At 39.6% G+C, this 21,519-nt stretch overlaps 1 protein-coding gene across 10 annotated transcripts in view; it reads left to right on the top strand.

The window, feature by feature from the left end:
• USP34 (ubiquitin specific peptidase 34) overlaps positions 1-21,519 on the top strand; it is a 111,350-nt gene that overhangs the window by 14,564 nt on the left and 75,267 nt on the right. For all 10 annotated transcript variants that reach the window (XM_039716921.1, XM_039716914.1, XM_039716918.1 and 7 more), the window contains exons 2-6: positions 2,630-2,717; positions 6,040-6,460; positions 11,531-11,581; positions 11,716-11,865; positions 16,039-16,106. In XM_039716921.1, coding sequence (XP_039572855.1) covers positions 2,630-2,717; positions 6,040-6,460; positions 11,531-11,581; positions 11,716-11,865; positions 16,039-16,106 — 778 coding nt within the window. The remainder of the gene's footprint in view (positions 1-2,629; positions 2,718-6,039; positions 6,461-11,530; positions 11,582-11,715; positions 11,866-16,038; positions 16,107-21,519) is intronic.

The raw sequence follows: 21,519 nt of genomic DNA, 5'->3' as shown, positions 1-21,519 counted from the left end.
TGCAGCAAGGAAGTTCTTACAGAGCTGACAGAAATCAGAAAATGCCCAGGAATGACAATGAGTTCATTTGTTCCTATTGCTTTTCCATCTGTACTTTCCTCAATGAAAAAAATCCTTGAAATGCTTCAGAACCAATTGTATGTGTACTTGGAGCTGCAGGTGCCCCTAAACAAAGGTGCTGTAAATCAAGAGCCTCCACAGAGCTGATACTCTGAGGAACTCAAAGGCCTGAGATTGAAATTTTAGTTGTGAGGACACAAATTAACTGAACAAGATAATTTCTGCTGAGGAGCAAAAGAGAGCTGGAGCTGAAGTCCTGCTGCAAGTGTCACTGCCCCTTTTGGTAGTGGCACAGACTTAGCTAAAGCTCCATGGAAAACTGCAGCCTCCCTGTGCTTCCTGCTGCATGGAGCCTCCTGTCTTTTCAGGAATAAACCCAGCATTATTTCTAGCACAGAAACCCAAAGGGAAATCACATCTGTAGCCACTGTATTAATTAGTGGTGATTAATAAATAAGAGCAGTAGAAGTTGGTCAGTGTGTGAGATGTAGAATGCATAAACAGGAAAATAACAGGTTCTCCAACTTATCCCTATTTTTTGACATTAGTTTGGCTTTAGTTTCAGTATTTCCATAACTTCTCTCTTCTGTCTTCTTTACATGGCAATTGCAGCTCTTAAGGAGCCAGTTTGCTTAACTTTCAGTTCTTTATAATCTCAGAGAGGGAAATTCAGGAGTGATTCAAACTCTTGCCATGAGAAGGCTGCTCTGTGAGTTGGAGTTACTCCTGCTAGTTAGAGTGGGGTCATGTGGGGGTGAGGGAAGTGTTAGAAATGAACGTGTAAGATCCCACAAGGTAAAATCACCTTTGTTGCTACTAAATTGTCAACAGGTTTTTTTCTGTCAAGTTTGAAGGAGTTAATCTTAGTGAAACAACACTCTCAGAATTGGGAAAACAGAGGTTTTAATGAACCTTTCATGTTGGGCAGGGTTATTTGTTTATTTGTTTTTTAGATACTATCTGTAGCTAAAGATCTGTCTTTTGTGGTAAACTTGACCTAAATTGTGTGATGGAGTTCTTGGTTTCTTCAGTGCTGTGCTTTGGCTTTCAGAGAGTTAACTGTCCTGGTAATTTGTGGTGTTGAAAATCAAAGGTGATATTGAGTGATTTCCATCTTTTAGTCTGCTTGTCCATCTTGAGCTTTGTCCAGTGTTGTGTAGGATCTGTAGAGCCTTCTAGGAGTGAGACAGAAAAGTGGTTTTAAAACTTTGGTATCCTGTTCAGAGGCTGCTTTTTGAGTAGTTTTTTATTTGTCTGTATGCATATGTATGGAAATGTGGATGTGTGTGCATATGTGATGTCCTTATTTCAAAGAAGTCGTAAGTATTTGTTCAGTGTGATTATTCTGTGAAGTGGTTTTCTTCTGAACTTTGCTTTCTGATCCATGCCCACACACTTTCATTAGCTTTAGCTTTTGGGAACCTGGATGGATGGATGGATCACAGAGGACCTTGCAGGGCTGAGGCTGGAGAGGAGGTTGAGGCAGGGATGCTGAAGAGCTCACTGCTGTTGGAGAACCTTTCCCACAAAGTTTGCTTGTGAAGTGGATTTGTGAGCATGTAATACTTGAAATGCCGTGTGAAATGTGGAGATGAAAACTTAGATGAGTTATAAATGCAAAGATCCACTTAAAAAGAATGTTGACCTTGATTTGTGTAGCAATTAGATAATTGTACAAATGTTTGGAAGTTCAGGACAAGGAGGAGGCAAGAATTGTGCACTGGTAGCTGGGGAAAGGTGTGTGGCCAGGAGGCAGAATCCAGTGCCCTGGGATATAATCAGGTGCTGCCTCAGTGCAGCTTGGACCTGCTGATGTTGGCCTTATTTGAGTGTAGAAGCATTTTTGGAGGGAAGTGGGACATTTGATAATCCCTCAGTGAAGCATTTGGGGTTTGAACTCGGTACAGAACTGTTCTGGTTTCCTGTGTAACAAATGTGGTAAGCCTTTATCATTTTGCCAATTAGTGATTCATTATGGTTAAATGTCATGATAGATGTGTCTGTATTTGAAAGCAATGATCATCAGCTCAGTCTGAAATAACCTTATATGTACACTGCATATTGTTCTTATCTTGATGGTTCTGTTGTGGTTTGGGTTTTATTTGTTTGCTTGTTTTTTTCCCAGTCTTTATCTGATCAGGAGAAGGAAGTTGAGGTCTCAGGGTCATCTCAAAATGCAGGCATTTAAAAATCTGGGGGAAAAAAGCCCTAGCAAAACAAGAGAGCAAACCCAAGGTGTCTGGTTAATGAGTAAAGTTGTTCAAAGTTCATACTTGAAAGTGCACATCAATCAGGAGTTCCCAGTAAAGCTTATGAGGAATATTAGATAAAAATAGAATTACAAGAAGAGTCTGTTCTCAATCACAAACCTTTGGAGCAGTATTCAAGAACATTGTGCCCTTTGAGTTTCCAAGTCACTCACATCTAAACCTTGTTAACCAAATCTACAAGTTTTTGCTTCAGTAAAGTATTTATTTTCCATGCTATCAAAGGTAGTCTAATAACAGAAGAAGTGCATGTTGGGGTTTTTTCCTCCTAAAAAATGTGTTTATGTTTTTGTTTTCTTTAGTATCAGACATTGAAGGTGGTGATGCTTTGCAGCTCAGAAAGGAACATGCCCTCAAGATATTTGCTTACATCAATTCATGGACGCAAAGGTAATTTTGGATTGAGTTTGAATGCTGAGGATGCTGACTCTCAACAGCAGCTTTCCCTTTTTAAAATACAGTAGAGTGATTAGAATTAGCAAATTATTAATGTGTAGCTAAGTGATACCTGGAGAATAAAGACTGTTTTACTACTTAGAAAATAAAACAAACTCGTTACCCAGTGCATTTTGGGAAAAGCATGTTTTGAATGTAGTTGGCATTCTGGATGCTGTAATAATTCTGTAAAAAAGCAAACTGCTCTGTTGTGGTAACAAACTATCTTGCTGCTTTAACATGAAATTTTGGGACCATCTTCTGCAGAGGCAGGGTAGGGTAAGAAGAATTTAAGAAAAGGTGACTGAATGGAGCCATCATGTTAAATTTTTCTGCATGTTCTAATACTCTGAGTCAAGGTGATGAAAGATTGCAGCCTGTAGCCACTAAACTGATAAAGAAAATGCTTTGCACATTTTTGTCTTAAATTACATTATTCCTTTTAATCTAGTATTTAAATTCCTGTTGTTTTGAGTTTGTTTCTGTAAAGTCATGACACCATTACATTATGATATAATGATAAATTACTTCACAGCTACTTGTTTTTTTCCAGCACAAGGAAATGTATGGATATTACTTTTTAGAAAGACTCTACAGTGAAGATGTTTGGGATTTAGTGTTCAGCAGTAGTTTTAAGACCAAACTGAATCCACTGAATCATAAGTAATGTTGGGAAAGCATGGAGGATAAATTGGAAAATACTAGTTGGGTATTTAGAAGACTCCAAAAGAAAAAAAAAACCAGAATGTCATATTTTGGAAATAGGAAACCTCCTCTTCCTCCTTTTGCCCAAAAATTACAAGCCAAGTTCATTTCCTTCTGCCATGTGCTTTTAGACACAGAGAAGGAATTTTTAAATCAAAATAAACAGCAGGCATGGAAACCAGACTCCTGACATTTCTTGACAGGTCCTAGATGCCAAGTTTGTCAGAGAACAATTGCAACCCAGTTTTCCAGGTCATCATCTGTTCAGAGTTTTGTTCTGTTCTGGGGCTTGACAAATCCAACCTGAAGGAAAAAACCAAGACTGGATAATATTTAACTCTTCATTTTCTTCTGGTTTCCTTGTTGCCTTCCATGTGTGGTGGGTTCATAGTGGAAGAGCCTGGAGAACAATCCTTAAACTGGTTAAAGGGGAATCTAACAAAGAAGCCACAGGAAGAGTTTTAGTTGACATTTTAATTTCATGTCCTGTCTCTACTCTGCCAAATGGGCTTTTGAGAGTTCTAGTTTTGGGTTCGAGGCCCTCCTCAAGAACTACTTTGGACTTTGTTGCCTGTAGTTTAAATCTCTGCTTTCCTTCAGGAGATCACTGGTGACTGGTCCTGAAGAGCACCTTTCTCCTCCATCTGTGTGGAGTGTTTCCATTTTAGATTTTTTCTGGAAATTGTTATGTTAAAAGAAGTAGCATCCTCATTTTTTTCATGATCTCCTCAATTTTTGGTGGAGCTCTTCTTCCACGTTCCAACAGAGGAAGACTTCAGAGGTTTTGCATATACCTGTCTTGGAAAAGAATTCTCCAGTATGTGAGAAGTCTTCACCAGACTGTTTTCATTCTTATTGAGGATGGTTTGTTGCTCTTAAGTGGGGCAGTAATTTGTAGGCATAAGTGATGGACCTTTTGAACATCATTTTCCCCCAGGATAAGTGCTTGAGGATACACTGGGTTTTGCTTGCAGTCCCTTGTTGTCATTTGTTAACATGAAAATACATTTCCAAGTAAATGGCAAGAATGTTTTTCACATGGGTGAAACTCCATTTACACAATATTAAAGGGATTTTTCTTCCTGCACAAATGAAACAAAGGGGTTTAGATGCTTCAGTCACTGTATCTGTGCTGTAATTGGGAATCCTCAATGTTACCTTTTGTCTAACCCACTGAAAAAATAAATTTATGTTTTCAGAAAGTATGTGCTTTAAGAGCTGTAGCTCTAGGGCATGTTTGTGTCCCATCAAGAGAGGCAGCACCCTCTACCTGTCATAGCTCTGGGTTCTCTTGATTTTTTTTTCCCCTAAAAATTATAATTTATTAATCCCAGTCTCTAAATTAAATGCTGTGTTTGCAGAAAAAAAAATAAATTGCTACTTATTGATGATTTCTTGCCCTGTCTTTTGTCTACTGATTTCTTTTTGAAGTGGTACATGTGATTTTTGTATTATTTTAATATCTGAGAGCTCTGGCTGAGGAATAGAGTCCATTTTTCTGTGTCTGACAGGAGATGGAGAAGATCTGTGCTGCAACACAGCTCCCAGCTGATGCAGCAGTTATGTTGTGTAGTGGAGTTTGAGTCAGAAAGGGCAGAGTCCATCTCCCAGAGTCTGTCACAGGCATGTAGCCTTAATTTTGATCTCCAGTAAGTAAGGACAGTGCAGTGATGGCTTTCTTTGCTTTCTCCAGGATTTAAATCCTTCTGCAGGAATATCCTCCACCTTTTTTGTCAGAATGAGGGAGCAGCTGTTCCCAGACAACAGGTTTAGGGTACCTACCTCAGGGATTTATGCACCCAGAATCTGTTTGGCATCCACAGTCAATCCTTGCCCACAACAAGAGTTACATCAGAGCTTTTGAACGTGATGATTTAATTGATTTTTTAATGATATTGTCAAAGGATGCTTTCCCCTCTTTTTCTTTGCTGTTTACAGTGGGTCAGTAGATAAGCAGGGGAATAATCTCTGAGCCTGCCAAGTGAAGAAAGTACTGGAGATACCTGAGCTGCTTTTCCTAGATGGATAAAGGGTATCAGTGTGCATGGGATCACCATCCAAATGCAGATAAAGGAAGTGAACTTGAATGCTCTATTAAAAATAAAATTACTTTGCAGCCCTGTTGATTTGAAAATAACAGTAACGAGTTCTTACCCAGCTGACAAGAATGTCAGGATGATTTATTGCAGTAAAGAGCAGGAGAGAAAGCCTGATGAGGAAATGGAGTCAGAAACATCCTGGAAAACGTGACTTCTTCAGTAGCACAGTGACCTTGCCCACAAGACTTTTTTCTGTATTTTACTTGCTGTACCAGCTGCTAAGTGATAACAGGGACTTCATAGTTTGGGTAAGCATTTGGAAATAATGGGATGTTCTCAAGGCTTAAGGAGGGTTCTGTGACTCCCACTTGTTGCTGGGTAGAGTCTGTTTCAGTTGGATTTCCTTCATTTTATGGTTCTGTCAAATAACTTGTTTAAAATGTTTTAATGTAAAGAGTTCTCTTGGTTAAATACCAGCCTGATTTTAACTGTAGGAATTTTTATTAATTAATTTTTTTCCTGTTTTCTTGCAGACAATGTTTGTGCTGTTTCAAGGAGTATAAACACCTGGAGATCTTTAACCAAGTAGTTTGTGCGCTGATTAACTTAGTGATTGCCCAAGTCCAAGCTCTGCGGGACCAGCTCTGTAAACATTGCACTATTAATGTAGATTCAACATGGCCAGAGCAGAGTCACCATGCTGATGAGCCCCTGAACGTAGAAAGAGAGTCTCACCAAGAAGAAAATGGAGAAAGACAAAAACCTCTAGAGAAAAAGTTTGATTCTGCAAGAACTTGTATCCTGAGCGAGGAGGAGCCCGCCAAGAGCACGGAGGCTTTTAGCTTGTGGAGCACTGATGAGAAGGAGAAGCTGCTGCTGTGTGTGGCAAAAATCTTTCAGATTCAGTTTCCTCTGTACACAGCTTATAAGCATAATACTCACCCCACAATAGAGGTATATCTTCTCTTTGTGTCTATCTTGAATTGTTTGGTGAAAGGTTCATTGTTGTCATAATGAGCAGGTTGGTGTTTGTTGCTTTCACTCAGGATGGGCACATTCAGCTCTCCTGTTGACTTCAGTAGAGCTTTTCAGAGAAGCTTTCTAAAGATATACATTCTCTTCCACTTTCTTTGCACTATGCTTAATTGATATAGGTAATATATTGATAAGAGCTGGCTGGAGCTGCACACTGAATTATTGTGCTGTTTAAATAACAGGTAGGCAAAAAGGGGACTATAGCAAAGCCTTTATCTAGAAGGAAACCCATTAATAGTTTACTAATTTTTCATTCCAATCTGTGGTTCTAGAAGCAAAACCTCATAAACCAAACTTTGTGCAAGACCAAACTTGTTAGGACAGCTGGTTAATCGACTGGAATAGCTGAGATCAAGACAGATTGCTTTGTTCCAGGGTGCTGATTTTCCTCTCTGATATTTGATATGGCTGCCGCTCTAATTTTCCCTGATTTTCCTCTTTAAAAAATAAATTAATTCCAAAATCCTGCCATGTTTAATTCACAGTTTCTGAAATAAATATGGTGGTGGTAGCATTTCCTAGTGGAAACAACACATTTTTGGAATGGTTGGCTTTTGATCCAACTTGTGGTAGTCTAATAACAAGTAAAGCGTTATTTTACAATATTTGTATGCAAACTAAATGTACATTTCAGTATATAGGAAAAGCTCCTATCCAACAAACTTCTGAGAACGTCAAAGTGGAGCATTAAAGTGCAGCTAACCCACTCCTTTTATTTCGTATTTAGAGAGTTGTGGGAGCTCACTGGAGCCCTGAGGGTTGAAATTTGCTTTATAAACTTAAGTCCAAAATGAGAAGATGCTGAGTCAGGTACAGTGATGTGAGTTAGGGTGGTCACAACATCTGATCAGTTCTGACTGAATGGATGCTGTCCTGTCTGACAGGAAATGGAGGTAAAACCCCCTACACAGCAGGATTTTAGGTGGGCTGGATTTTGGTTCTTGTTCTTCCCCAAACCATATGGGCATAAGTTAACAGAGGTAGTTTCAAGTATATCTGTATAGATATAAAGTGAATTGATTTATCTTCTGCACTCCTGTGGGACGTGTACTAAGACTGGCTTCAGAGGAATGTGGAATGAACAATTCTGGAACAGCTTTTCTGTGGACTATCACACATCCTTCTTTTCAATTACTATTTCATGTATTTTTTCTTTCTCTTTGAATTTCACTTCCAAACGATCAAAAGGAAATCTCCAGGTGCCTGATGGGATTTCTTTTCCCTTGGTGTGCAGCCTTGGAGTGATTTGGACCCTGATCTGTTGTAGCTTGCTGTACTGTGATGATGCCCATCACTGCAGACGTGCTAATGTATATATTATATATGTATCATCTCTTATACATCACTCGAATTATCAAATACATTCATTAGCTGTCCTAAAAACATGGAAAGAAAACCACTGTCCTGAGGTACAGGCAGGTAAGGGAATTTTTTTCCTTTCTGCTAGGCTTTGTGTGTTTCCAGGTCTGGATTATGGAGGTGTGCCAGCCTGCCATATTTGTATGCCTTTATTTTTAGGGGGGACATTTTGAAATTTTGCTTTTAAAAGGTCCCAGCATCAATAATTTTTCTTATAAACTGATATTTTCTGTATCTGGGAAGCACTAGGATTCTGTTGTTCTGCTGTTTTAATGTCCAAACTTTCTGCTTCCATGAGTGACTCACTGAAGTTTAGAATTCAGTTTTGGATTTCAGTCTAGAGCACATGTTAGCTGAAGTGAGACAAGTTATTAGTCCCTGTAATAAGAGCACTTCTTGCTTTGAATCAGGCTGGTTTCAATCCTCAAGAGATCCTAAAATAAAAAATCTCTGCTTTGAGTTCATTAGCTATACTTGTAAGTTAAACAGATCCCTGAACAGCCTAAATCTGCCAAAAGTTTGTTGGGACAAGCTGGTGTAGCTCTCCCTCTCCCACTGAACATTTCCTTTGCCCTGGAAAAAGGGAAATTTGCTGATCCACAACAGACTCCAGTTTCCACTCTGACTGACTTCAGAAAGTCTTTGTTTTAGGTTCTTGAGGTGAACTTTGACAATTTCATGGAGTTAAGGTTTTGCTGTGCCTAGAAATGACCTCTTAGGCTGCTATTTAGGGATTCCCAGTGTGAGGCTTTCCCTCAGTAACAATTAGTGGTCAGTATTTCCCTTGTCCTTTGCTCCAAGACACCTCCAAGGGCTTTGTTCTTAATGGCAGCAGTCAAGTCTTGAAGTCCAATCCCTTCTCAGCTGCTTGCCAATGCCATTTTACATCTGGTGGAGAAGGAAAAGATTCATGTGGAAGCAGGAGGTTTTCCCTTGTTCAGGAGTTCATGGAGCTGGATGAAAATGAACAGCAAAGCAAGATTTGTTGGTAGTGAGAAAGGTGTCTCTACCTGTAGGATCATACAGATCTTTCCTTAAATGAAATGGGCTAAGAATTGTTTTTGTCCCTTACAACATCTCTAAAATGAGAGTGAAGACCACCTCAGTGAAGGCCTGATTGCTATCCAGAAGAGCCATGTACACTCCTCTCTTGAAGTTCATCAATATTTTTGGTCCCCAGAGGGGTATTTGTGTCTGTTTTCCATCCTAAACAAAATAAAGTATTTTTTAAAATATGGTTGGTTTTTTGAGGGATGTTCATACCTTGAAATTAATGTTTTTTTCTTCATGAGATATTTTTATCTCTTGCATACAGGGTGATTTATAACTGTATGCCCTATCCTTTTCATGCTTAGTGCAGTAAGTGAAATACCTGGAATGGGCACTTCAGAGGAAGGAAAAAAAAAGAATTTATAAAAGGAAGCTCTTAAAATCCTGCAGAGAAAGAAGCAACAATGTGAAGTACACTCCTGAACTTTGCACTGTCTCAGAATGAACAAAGAATCGAAGGGAGTTCCCTGACCATTTAACAGATCTTGACAGGATGAAATGAAAGAGGAAACAGAATCACTTGTTGAGGTGTCTCGCTGCAGTCCCCAGCTCTCTGGGGCCTTGTGCTCTCTGCTTCTCCTTTTCAAGTAAATATTTTCTTGGAAGATGTGTGCTTTCTGCCAAGGTTGTGTCCAGGTCAGACCTCAGCCAGTGCATTTTACTATGGAATAATAGTTTGGAAGATAGCTTAAAGCTCATCTCATTCCATCCCCTGCTGTGGGGACACCTTCACTATCCCAGCCCCCTCCAGCCTGGGCACTGCCAGGGACCCAGGGGCAGCCACAGCTCCTCTGGGCACCCTGTGCCAGCCCTGCCCACCTCACAGGGAACAATTCCTTCCTAATCCCAAATCTAGCCCTGCCCTCTGGCAGTTTGAAGCCATTCCCCCTTTTCTTTTTGCTGTGTGGCTTTGGGACAGCACTGTCCCTGCCTGCCTTTCTCAAAAATCCCTCTGCAGCTTTTCTCCAGGTAAAGGTCCTGGAAAGCTGCTCTGGCTTCTGCAGTCATGGTGGTTTTAATGCCATATTACATCCTCATGAGGAATTCTCTTATTTCCTCATACATTTGAAGGAGTTAGAGGAGGAGAGTAAGGAGCTCTCAGACTGTTCTGTTTCCCATCTGCAAGAACAGAAGTTGCATTTCCAGCCTCAGTCTCTCAGCTGCAGCCTTTTCCAAGCCTTGCAGGACTCGTGCAGCAGCCCTCTGTGAGTTTGGGATTTCTGCAATCTAGGAACTGCAGTTCACTTGACAACAAATCTCTTGTTTTTTTCAAGAAAACTAATGAAATTTCTCACACCATTTCTGCAGTTTTCATGAGCAGAGCACTGAACACCTTTTCTTGCTGCTTAAAAACATACCACCTACTGCCTTCAAAGCTGTTTTAAAAATAACTGGTAGAATATCACGAGTTCAGGCATGACTTAGAGTTCAGCAGAAGAAAAAAAGAAAATAAATGCTTAGCTATAATATGAGCATATTGAATAATTCAAAATGTTTGTATCACACTTAATCCATCCAAAATTGCTTGCCTCCAGCATCCTCTGGTACAGTTCTAAGATTACTCCTACACAGCTATTTAAAATATATTCAGGAAATTTCATTTAAAAACTTAACTTTGTATTAAACTTGCATTTGATTTGTGACTATCAGTGCTGGGTGTTTGCCATGGAGGGATGAGAAGAGAAATGTGTGGTTTTACCTACAAGTATCCATGGCAATGTTGGGTTTTACAGCCACTTTTTATCCCTCCAGTGCCCTTTTGCCCCCAGCAAGTGCATGAAACCCACAATATGTTACAGCCCTAATAAAGAAACTTCCCACTCTGTACTGCCCAACAAGTGGATGTTGTGGACATTAAAAAGAAAAGCTATTTTCCTAAATCATTTTCAGTTTAGTGTTTCTAGAAAATAGATTTCTTGTTGCAGCAGCTAGCTAACAGTTGATAGGGTGATAGAATTCCTTCCCCTTCTTCACTTCACTCACTCCTGTAAAAGTCTAACATTTATTTTGTATGAGGTGTCTGGTTATATATAAAAATATAGTAGTTGAAATTAAAGATTTTTAATATTTCCATGGCAGTGAAAATGTTGAGATTTTAACCCTTTCAGTCATTACACGTAGGATCATGGGATGTCCTGCAGTTCATCTAAATTCAAATGTTTGCACATATGGCTCATCTTTATTAGAAATTGCATTTCAGAGTCCCTGGGTTGGTTCTGTTCTGTTTTCCTCAGGCTGGTGTGACAGACTGTGCCCTTGGCCATATTCCTGTTGAAAAAGTGGGTGATCTGAACAGGGGTGGGATTGAAGAATAATCTGTTCCTGCAGCCTTTGGGAGACACTGCTGAAATGTTCTCATGAGTATATTTGTGTATTTATATATATAAAAAGAGGTAAAAAGTATGGAAAAGTGTGTTTTGCAGTGGAAAAGTGGAGCAAAAGTGAGCTTCTGTCTTCCTCTGAATGAGGAATTTGGGTTTTTATTGTTGACTGTGATACCTGGTAAATGGCAGTTGGGTTTTTTGTTCTGTAAATGTGTTCTTATTGCTTGAATTAATTTTAATTTTTTTCTTTAAACAGGATATTTCTGCTCAAGAAAGCAATATATTAGGGGCGTTCTGTGATATGAATGTAAGTTGTCCACTTTTCAATAGGTGCACATTTCCTAGAAACTTCAAATAACTTAAAATAACTCCCGCAGCTTTTGAATTTCCTCTCTGAGTGACCTAGTGTTGATTCTTCTGCTGGTTTTTGACTCTTTCCAGGATGTAGAAGTCCCATTGCACTTGCTTCGTTACGTGTGTCTGTTCTGTGGAAAAAATGGCCTTTCCCTCATGAAGGATTGTTTTGAGTACGGAACCCCCGAGACGCTGCCGTTCCTCGTAGCACATGCATTTATCACAGTGGTGTCTAATGTGAGTATTCCTTCAACTCCTCCACTTAAACACCACGAATAAAAGCAGCCTGAAGGCTGCAAGGACTCCCTGGGAGCAGGCAGGGATAAAAAGGATGTAAATTGTCCATGTTGGGAATGAGGTTTGCTCATGCACAGAGCCCTCTGCATCTCCTGGCAGCACACAAGGAGTTTTCCAAGTCGTACCTAGATAGGAAGATTGTAACAGCCCCCAAAGATACTTCAAGGAATGTTATCAGAGGCCATTTCTGTCCCTGAAATTGTGCCTTGGAAGTGGTTTTAGTTTCTTCAGGGTATTTTAACTTCTTAGCTATTCCCTATGAAGCACAGAGGAAAAGCCTGTGGATTTTTTTTCTCTTCAATTTCCTGTGATTTTATACCATTATACACATTTGCAGCATAGAGGTAATCATCTTTTTTCCCACTTAGTTTTAGAATGCATATCCTCCATCATGTCTGCATTTTGAAATCACAGGGATTTTTGATTGACAGAATTATGAATTGATTTTAGTGGAGATTTGAAGGAAATTGGTGCTAAAAATAAAACCCAGTCCCTGAAGAAGGACATATGAGGGCTTAATGTAATAGGATTAAAGTTGTGACCTGTCTTGTGGATGGGCAAAACGTACCAGAAGTTTGTTATACCTTGTACAAAGTCAGTTTGGCATGATTTTGACCCTGATTGCAATTTGAAATACTTCAGATCAGAACCTTCCTCCCACCCATCTTCCCTCCTTCCTCGTTGCTGTTACTGCCCAGCCAGGAGGATGTTCTGGGGGAGCCAGTGCTTGAAATCAGCCTGGGGTTGGGGTCTGTATCCCACTCCTCTGACCTTTAGTGAGGTAATTCCTGACCTGCAGCTCAGAGAGCAAAAGGGTGAGGCCATGATCTGCTCCCTTCTTTCCTCCTGCCTGGGAGGGCTGTGCAGCCCCTCTGCCTGTTTGCTTGGGAGATCTGTTCTCAGTTTGTGGGATCTGTTCTCTGCTGGCCCTTTTTGTGGGAGCTGATGGGTTCTTCATCTCCAGCTGCTGCCAGTGCAGTCCTCATCAAACCACCTGCTGAAAATGTGTGTTCTCTGGTTCAGAAAGACATTATGGTCATGGAACCAAACTTTTTTGTGAGAAGGGGCAAAGCTGCTTGAATAATGAGTGGTGTGATAGGTCCCTATCACACCAGCATATTTTAAAACCAGCATTCTGACTGAAAATCCCATTTCCTGAGTATCCTGCATCAGTGCAACTGCCTTTCTTCATTGTCCTTTTTACATGTCTTTGTTTTTCTCCACATAAATTATTTTCTTTAGTCTTAGTGATGTGCCCTGTTCTCCAAAATACTTCTCAGCAAAGTTTCTCCTTTCAGGTATTTACTTAGCACCTTTGCATTTCTCTTTGGCTCTAGTAGGTAGCCTGTTAGGCTGGCTCTTGCAGCAGTTTTAGATGAGTTCTGTGGCTAAACCTGGCAGGTAAAATGAAATTCAGCCCAAACCATGACCAAAAGTACTGTTTCTTCAGCCTCTTCCAGCACTGCAGTTTTCCCATTCAACAAGCATCTTTCTTTTGAACTCTGTCTGGCTTTGCTGACAAATCTGTGTGAGTTGAGGAAAACAGTTTAAAAAAATTGTATTTAGATTTTATTTTTATGTGTCAGTTCACTACAGAAGGTATAAGAAAGTGTTCTACATGTAATGTGCTTTGTTCATCCACTTGCTGCATTTTGGTATCACTCTGTACTTGGAAGCACTGCTGCTGCCTTTGAAATGCAATATTTTTATTACAGCCAAATGAGGCAGCTAATTTTTTGGACAAAATACATTTTACCTTGCCAATATTAAAAAAAAAGAAAGATATTTCTCCACCTCTATAATGATGCATGAACTTAGGATTTTGATGTAATATTTCTCTTTCCCTGTTTTTATATCATTTCACTGTACAATTCATAGAACTTAAGTAAATATAAATAATTGAAGAAATGTTTCTGATTGTGAACCAATGCACCAAACTCCACTAAAACCAAAAGAATCCTTCACAAAACTGAGCAAGATAGTGGTGGTCTCAGCAAGAGCTCTACTAATCTGCCTTGGTTTTATCCCAACACAGTTGGTTTTATGGGATACAGATATTTATTCCAGTAATAACTCTGCAGTGTCAATTACCTTGTTCCCAATGTGTGGAGCCAGCCCACAGTGTGTAGTAACCCTTAAATACAATTTCACAGCTGTAGTAACCCTTGAGAGTGGCAGTTAAGTAGCCATTCTTGTAAAGATTCCTTGAAATATCCATGCTGGAATTTTTTTTCAAGCTTGTAAGATGGAGTTCTTTAGCTGCTACCTTCTAGAAATTAATTACCTGTGGTAAAGAGGAAATAATAGGAAAAAACCTCTGAAACTTGAGAACAGAAGAGATGCAGTGAATACTTTATCTTAAAAGCAGGTGGAAGCAAAAAGTGATGTGATTTTATGTTTGTCACTTTACAGATGCTAGTTGATGTCATTTTATGTATGTTCTTTTATGTCATTTTAACAAGTTAGGATGCAAATGTGAATCCATGTTCAAAATCACAATTTGATTTGTAACATGGGAAATGATGCTTTAATTGAATTCTGAGGCTGAGGGTTGTGTGTAATGCAAATTTACAGATGCATGGTTTCAGCTTAGGAGCAGGAACTAATACAGAGTGAAGGTTACTGTGAACAGTGAAAGCTATAAAAACAAAATGATAGAAACATTTCATACTTTTATTTCACAAAGAAATGTATTTTCTTTGGTGTTTCATACTTCATACTTGAAGCAGAGTACGTGGTGTTAAAAATTAAATTGTGTAATCACAATCGTGTCTTTGTCACCCCTGCAATTCCTTGTAAAATGTTATTTAATTCCTGTTTCTAGAGCAAGCATCTTCTAGTGACACTTTGTATCTTTGGGATGTTAGCATTTTTTTCCTTCTTGAGGCTGCCAGTTGGATCAGAAGCTTATTCCAAGTGTGGTCTTTTTTTGCAGTGGGAAGATTTGGCTGGTTTGTCTTGCAAAGTAGGTTATATTGTTACTGTGCAGTGCTTGTTGCCTTGTTAAAAGTAAGCCTGCAAATATTTTTGTCAGAACTCAAGTTTGCCTCAAAAAGTTCCTTGGCAAATGCTGGAAATGTTGAAAAGAAGCTGCTGAGAAGTTTGACTGCAGCCTAATATTTTTCTCTCCTGTCAAGAAGGAATATATACATTTTCTGCATATGGAATCGAGTCCTTAGGCAGAATTTCTTGCATCAGCTGCAAAGCTGAAATTCTTTTAAGAGCAGAGGTGGGGATGCAGAGGGCCCCGAGTGAGTGACGGGGCTGCTTTTCACAAGGGCTGTGCAAAGTGCACATGATTGAATTGACATTGAATTGACGTGGGCAGGAGCAGCTGCTGCTGCTGCTTCAGCTGTGCTCCATCCCTTACCTGGCACGGAGTAACAGGTCTAACAGGCTCTGAATTCCTTTTTGAAATGCAGATGCCACTTCTGACTTTGCCTCTGGAAGTCTTTTGGTTGCTGCTTTTCCTCACAGCAGTGCTAAGTAGCTGGTTTGGGTTTTTTGTTTATTTTTTTTTTCCTCTCTATTTATTTTCTTCCTGCATTAAGCTTTGCAAAGGTGGTAAAGGCAGAATGGTAAATATGAGAAATGCAAATATGGTAGTAAAAAACTGTGCTTAATCACTGCTTGTAAAACATTTTATTTTATAGGATATGTAAGCCCTAAGAAGCAAAACAAAACAAATTAAAGAGTGTTACTTGATTTAGGAGTGGTTTGCAAGGAACTGAAAGAATGGAATAATTTTCATGTAAAATTTTAAAGAAAAAGGGAAAAAAAACCCCACAAGGCTGAATAGCAGTTTTTCCTACTGAAGAAATTACAGAAAATACAAAATACAAAAGTACACCTGGGCAGTATGATACTATTTATACAAAGTGTGTATTTTCCAGCTGACTAGCAGGAAAGATGCAAATCCTCTTTGTAAGTCAAAAAAGCATTCCTCAGGTACCAGTTTGGAAAATGAGAAAATGAAGAAGTTGAACAAAAAACACCAAGAAAGCCTTTTTTAAAGTGGGGTTGCATGTGCAAATGTGCCAACAGTATTTCAGTTTTTGACTATTCTCTTTAAATGTCATTAATGAAATCTTTATTTATGTTTTTGCATTATAGATCAGAATATGGCTACACATCCCTGCTGTCATGCAGCACATCATACCCTTTAGGACTTATGTTATCAGGTAAATTTTCATTTTCAGAATTTTTCTTGTGGGACTTTTTGACAGCACCTATTTCTAATTGCAGCTGCTACTTTTAATTGTACAGGTTGTTGCTCTATACTTTCAACAAGGAGGGTGGAGGTAATGTTTGGAGTTAGTTTGGGCAGCTCCTTGCATCTGATTTCAGCATCCATGAGATCAATCTTGTTAAGGGCACTGTGAGTGTGACATCCAGCCCCATTCTGACATGTTGGGCCAGGTCCAGTTGTACTCCAGCCTCCCTCACTGTGAGATCTCCATAAAACTGCACCAAGTTTGCAGTGAGATGCTGGAAGTACAAGAGCAATGTGCAGTCACTGAGATTTCAGACCCTGAGTTTGAGCACAGCTTCACATTCTGATGTTCTGGATTTCCAGCTGGCAGGAGCTGAAGTGTGATCAAAAGTCTGCTCTCACTTTTATGGAGCTAAATATATCCAGTCCCAAAGATTTGCTTTATATCAAGCTGTCTATCATGAAAATAACACTTTCAATTTGAAGTACTTGCAAGGGTATTTAATTATACAAGCAATTTGTTTTTATTGGCTTTCTCAGGACAATAGAAAGATTTCAGTGAGCTGCTGATGAAATTATCTCTGTGTGTGTATCTGCCTGGAGGTGGAGGGGTGTGGTCACAGCTAATTCCCATTCCAGTGGCCCAACAGAAAATTTTCCTAGTGCAGGCCACTGCTTTTGCATAGACCCACAGCTCTCCAAGGCTCTGGGTTTCCTCTAATATTAGAAATGTGCTTATACTGCTCATAGCAAAAAAATAGGCCTTTACACATTATTCTGTCTTAACTATACCAGTATAAAATAACACTCAACAAAAATAATTACATTGGCAACAAACAGGCTCCCAGAACAATGAGACTGGGAATTGTTTCATATTTTAAAATGGTCTGGTTTTATACTGACTGTAAAAATTTAAGTACTGACTTGGCTGTCACTCTGTTTTCCTACTGTGGTCTCTACTAAAATGATACCAGCAGAGAGAAGAGTATTTTGATGTTTTATTAAAACACATCACTGTTGAGTTACAGTCCAGCCATGTGCTCTCCTTTAATGCTGATGTGCTATCTTTGCAATCTTCCAAAAGTAATTATTAATCATGAGGCAGTCAAGAGGGGGCAGGCAGAGGATTTTCAAGTGCTTGTCTCTGTACATATTCCATTAATGCTTGTTGGTGTACCTGGGAATTTGGTCATGAGCCTTCCTGTCTTCTTGCAATGTATGGAAATGGAAAAGAGCATTGAGGGATCAGCAATTAGAGTTAGGCTGATGATAAGGAACTGCTTGAGGGAGACAGGGTAACACATCCTGTAGTTGCTGCTGCTAATCCTTGCTTGTCTTCCTATAATGCTTAAAACATTTTCTATTTTATAACTATAGGTGCAACTGGGGTCACTGGAATGTATAGAAGATTTTTTTTTTGGTTCCTCATGTCTTAGAATATTAGATTAGAATATTTGATTTGCAGTGTGATTTGTCAGCAGCTTCTTGCCATAAATAATGCCCCTGATGTCTGTTTGTAGGATTTACAATAGGTTGGCATCAATCAGAAAGATAAGACTGACACAGGATACATCCATGGAAAGCCCAGCTTAGAGCAGGAAGGTGATGTTCTCCCAGTTTTTATTTTTCACAGCTGAATCCTGATGGGATCTGAGGTTTCTCAGTGTTACAAAGTCCAGAGCTTTTTCAGTGAAGATTTGCTTATGGAGTGGGACTGAACTTGGAGGCCATATTACAAAAAAAAGCTCTGGTGCTGCACCTTTAAGTGGGACAGAAGTGAACACAGATGCCTTCAGGCAAGGATGACTCCTGATGGATGCAGCTCACCCCACGTGGTTGTCAAACTTACAGCTCTTGGCTTAGCAGCCTGGGTCTCTGGGTCTCCATCTGCTTTTACTTCAGGAAAAAGACAGAAAAAAAGGGGACACAGTCCTGGGCACAGCAACACAGAACCTTCTAAAGAAATCCTGCAGAGCTTCTTGTGCCCTGCAAAGTGCGAGGCTTTGGGGAGGGTTTTAGTCCAGAAGGAGCTCCTGGGGCTCTGGTTTAGTTCCAGTTGCTGCTGCTGTAGATTCCTTGCAGGAAGTGCATTTTGCAGGGCTGACCAGCAAGAGAGACTGGCACCTTTTATCAGCTGAGGTTACCCTCATATTGTGGTTATTTCTGCAAGGAGTGGATGAAGGAAACAGCAAAGTGTGTATTTGTAGGGAGGAGACCACTGCTAGAATTTCCAGAGATCATGGACACAGTCCTGTCATTATTGCTGCCACTAGAAAAAGATGAATAAATGTTATTTTCTGCCTGGCCAATGGAGCACAGGCATTCACATCTTGCCTCTGAAGTGTCTGTGTTTTTAAGCAGTTTAGGAAAGAAATAAAGGATTAAATTTAAAATTACATGAAATAAAATTTACATCTTTCATTAAGGAAGCAAAGCGATTTTGACCTCCTCACAAGGAAGCTCTTACTGATCCTAATACCTTAGAAATCTGCATTTAAAATTGCAAAACTCCCATTAAATGAGACTTCTGAAAGTGACTGAAGAAAATAAGTCCTGCTTTATTGCAGTTATAAATGAGGGTGAATTGATGATGTCTGTTTGTGAGCAAAGACATTGGTTCCATGTCTTCTGCCTCAGGGTCAGAGGTGAGAGATGCTCTGTAGGGTTCCAGATCCTGGATGTCTCAGGGGTGCAGGAGCTCTCAGCAGTGCTGTTTTGAGGACTGTTTTATCAGTGCTGAGGCTGTTGACTGGAAGTGCCCTGCAGAGTTCTGTCCTGCACAAAATGCAGCAGTACCACTGCCCAGGGGTGTGTTTTGTACCACCCCTTTTCTGCTCCCATCCCCTTCTCCCTGTCCCCTGCTTGGAGGTGGATCTGGAGACATTTTTTGTGAAAGATTCCTGTGTCTGCCCCAGTTAAACAGTTCAGTCTGTGCTGGAGAGGGAATTCCAGGTGGCAGTGGCTCCTGGGTGGCTGTGGCACAGGGCACACACAGCACTGGTATGTGCAGAGCAAGTGGAAGCTCCAAACAATTCCTGATCCATGATGCTTCCCATAGAAAATGCAGCTGAAGGAATTCAAATTACTCTCCTGTATTAAAAATATTCATCTTAAGATGGGGTTTATGGGAGTACCCAAGACCACTCCTTGCACTACGTGTCATAAAAACCTTTTGTAATGAGCCTTGAAGGTTTTAATCACAAAAAAATACTCACCTCCTCCAAAAATCTGAAAATGTGAAGTAAAAACAACAGATAAGTCAGAAGACAATAACCAGACACTTCAGGAGAACTGACTCATTCTGCTGGATGCCCTTTTGCAGCTGTGGTCCAAAGGAGTCAGATTAAGGGAAAAAAGGATGATTTCACAGCTGAGTAGCTGAAGTCCTGAAGCATAAGATGTGGTTGTAAGCATTACATTAGCATGGAACTGTGTGTTTAGAACTGAGCTCTCTGTCCCCAAATAGAGCAAAGTGAAATAATTTAAGTGCGTTAAAACTGATGTTTAAAAAATTAAATGTAGATACTATATATTATTTAATTATTTTAAGTATGCCAGGCTGGCAGGAAGGTTCTATAGTATGTGGAGTATGCTTCCTGCAGATGTATAAAAAAGTTATATTTTATTCTGAAAGTCTCATTTAGGCAAAAACTCCAGATTAAATAGATTACACAAGTCCTGGCATATCATTCACCTCTTCCTTGAAGATTTCATGCTCATCAGACTCAAAAAGATAAAAATGTAGGAATTAAAAAAATAATGAAGGGCAGAATGGAAGCTATTATTAAGCCATTATATGAGTCAGTCACACATTCACATTTCCATACTATCTATACAGTTCTGATCCTTCCATCCTGCAGATAATAACAGAACTACCTCGGTGGTAGGAAGGGTGACAGAGAAGGTGGCAATAAAAAATTTACATTGAGAGGAGGAGAGACAGAGTCTAGGAGAGGTTTTTCTTTTTTTTGACAGGGCAGTTCATATCATGTATGAATGATATGAAGATAACAAGTAGGAAATGGTAATTCACAGGTTTTTAAAAACAAGGAATGGAGAACGTGGCACCCAATTGTCAGGTTGCAGATGGAAGAAACGAAAGGAGTTTGTTTTTCACTCAAGCATAATTGTCAAACTGACTGGCACAGGTTAATGAGAAAGCCAAAAGTATAAATAGAAAGAGATAAATGAATTCCCAGTAGTAGATAGGTTCATCCATTTTTTTATACATGGGATAAATCTTTAATCTGCTTTTAGAGGGGCTATTTTGGGTTAAATAGACCTCTCCCTAGCTGCACTCTTCTTACATGAAGCAATGCAGCAAATTTACAGATAGTCAGTGTAGGGGAATTTGTGAGTTAATTGCCAGTGCTAGGTAAAGATCTCTCTTTTGTTAATAGTAATGTTATACCTCTAAAAACATGAAGTGTCACTGATGCAGACAGGTTTAAACCCTTGCATCTTTCCACAGTAAAAAAGGAGGTGTGGCCTACTTGGCAAGTTTCTGTGGTTTTAATCTTTGTAGTAAAGATAGGATCATGTTTGATTTATGACCAGTGTAGTGGTGCCAATAAATTTTCTAGTGTTGGCTGCCGTTACACTTCTAGAGAGAAGTTTGCCATCTTCTGCTTCTTTTTAGGTTAGAAAACTCTGTTGTGTTAAAAACTGTGTGGTAACAAGTGCTCTGTTCTCTGTAGCTTGCTTTAGGGCCTTGGCAAAACAGAAGATACTATTAAAGTACTTCTGTAGCTATGAAAATGCACCTACACCATAATTCCACTTATTCTCAAGTGCTTTTTTTTTTACCAACACAGTATCATAATAAAGAAAATATGACACAAGTCTGATTCAGGTTCAAAATCTGGATGTAATGTGAATTGTATAAATGAAAGTAGGTTTAGACTGATAATGCTGTATTAAAATAAGAAATGTTCTATTTTATAAACGATATTCATGTAGTTACTTCACCAGACCAGTTACTTCACCTAGTGTGAGGAAGATCTCCAGTCCAAGTCCTGTTCCAGAAATGGAGGGAAGCCACCAAAGCTCCCTTCCTTTGTGCCTGTAGGTGTGTCCATGCCCCTGCTCAGCACATGCAAACATTCCTCTGTCCTTTGTAAAGTCAGGCAGCTCATGGGATGTGTTTGGACGTGTCTGAGATCTTTAGAAATGCTTCACTAAAATGATTTGATGGGAATTATGGACACAGAAGCTCTGGGAACCAGACCTGATGAGACTTTGCATATGAAAATGGGAAGATGAAAATGGGTCTGATATTGCTGAGAGCTGTAGAATCATGAAGATTGGAAAAACCCCCTAAGGTGGAGTCCAGCCTTGGACCCTGCCCTGCCATGCTCACCACTAAACCACGTCCTCAGGTG

This window comes from Passer montanus, unplaced genomic scaffold (genome assembly GCF_014805655.1).
Source record: "Passer montanus isolate IOZ18808 unplaced genomic scaffold, ASM1480565v1 scaffold37, whole genome shotgun sequence".
In the NCBI taxonomy this organism is placed as follows: domain Eukaryota; kingdom Metazoa; phylum Chordata; class Aves; order Passeriformes; family Passeridae; genus Passer; species Passer montanus.
Note: the sequence above shows the minus strand (reverse complement) of the source record. Positions and strands in the feature narration are given on the sequence as shown.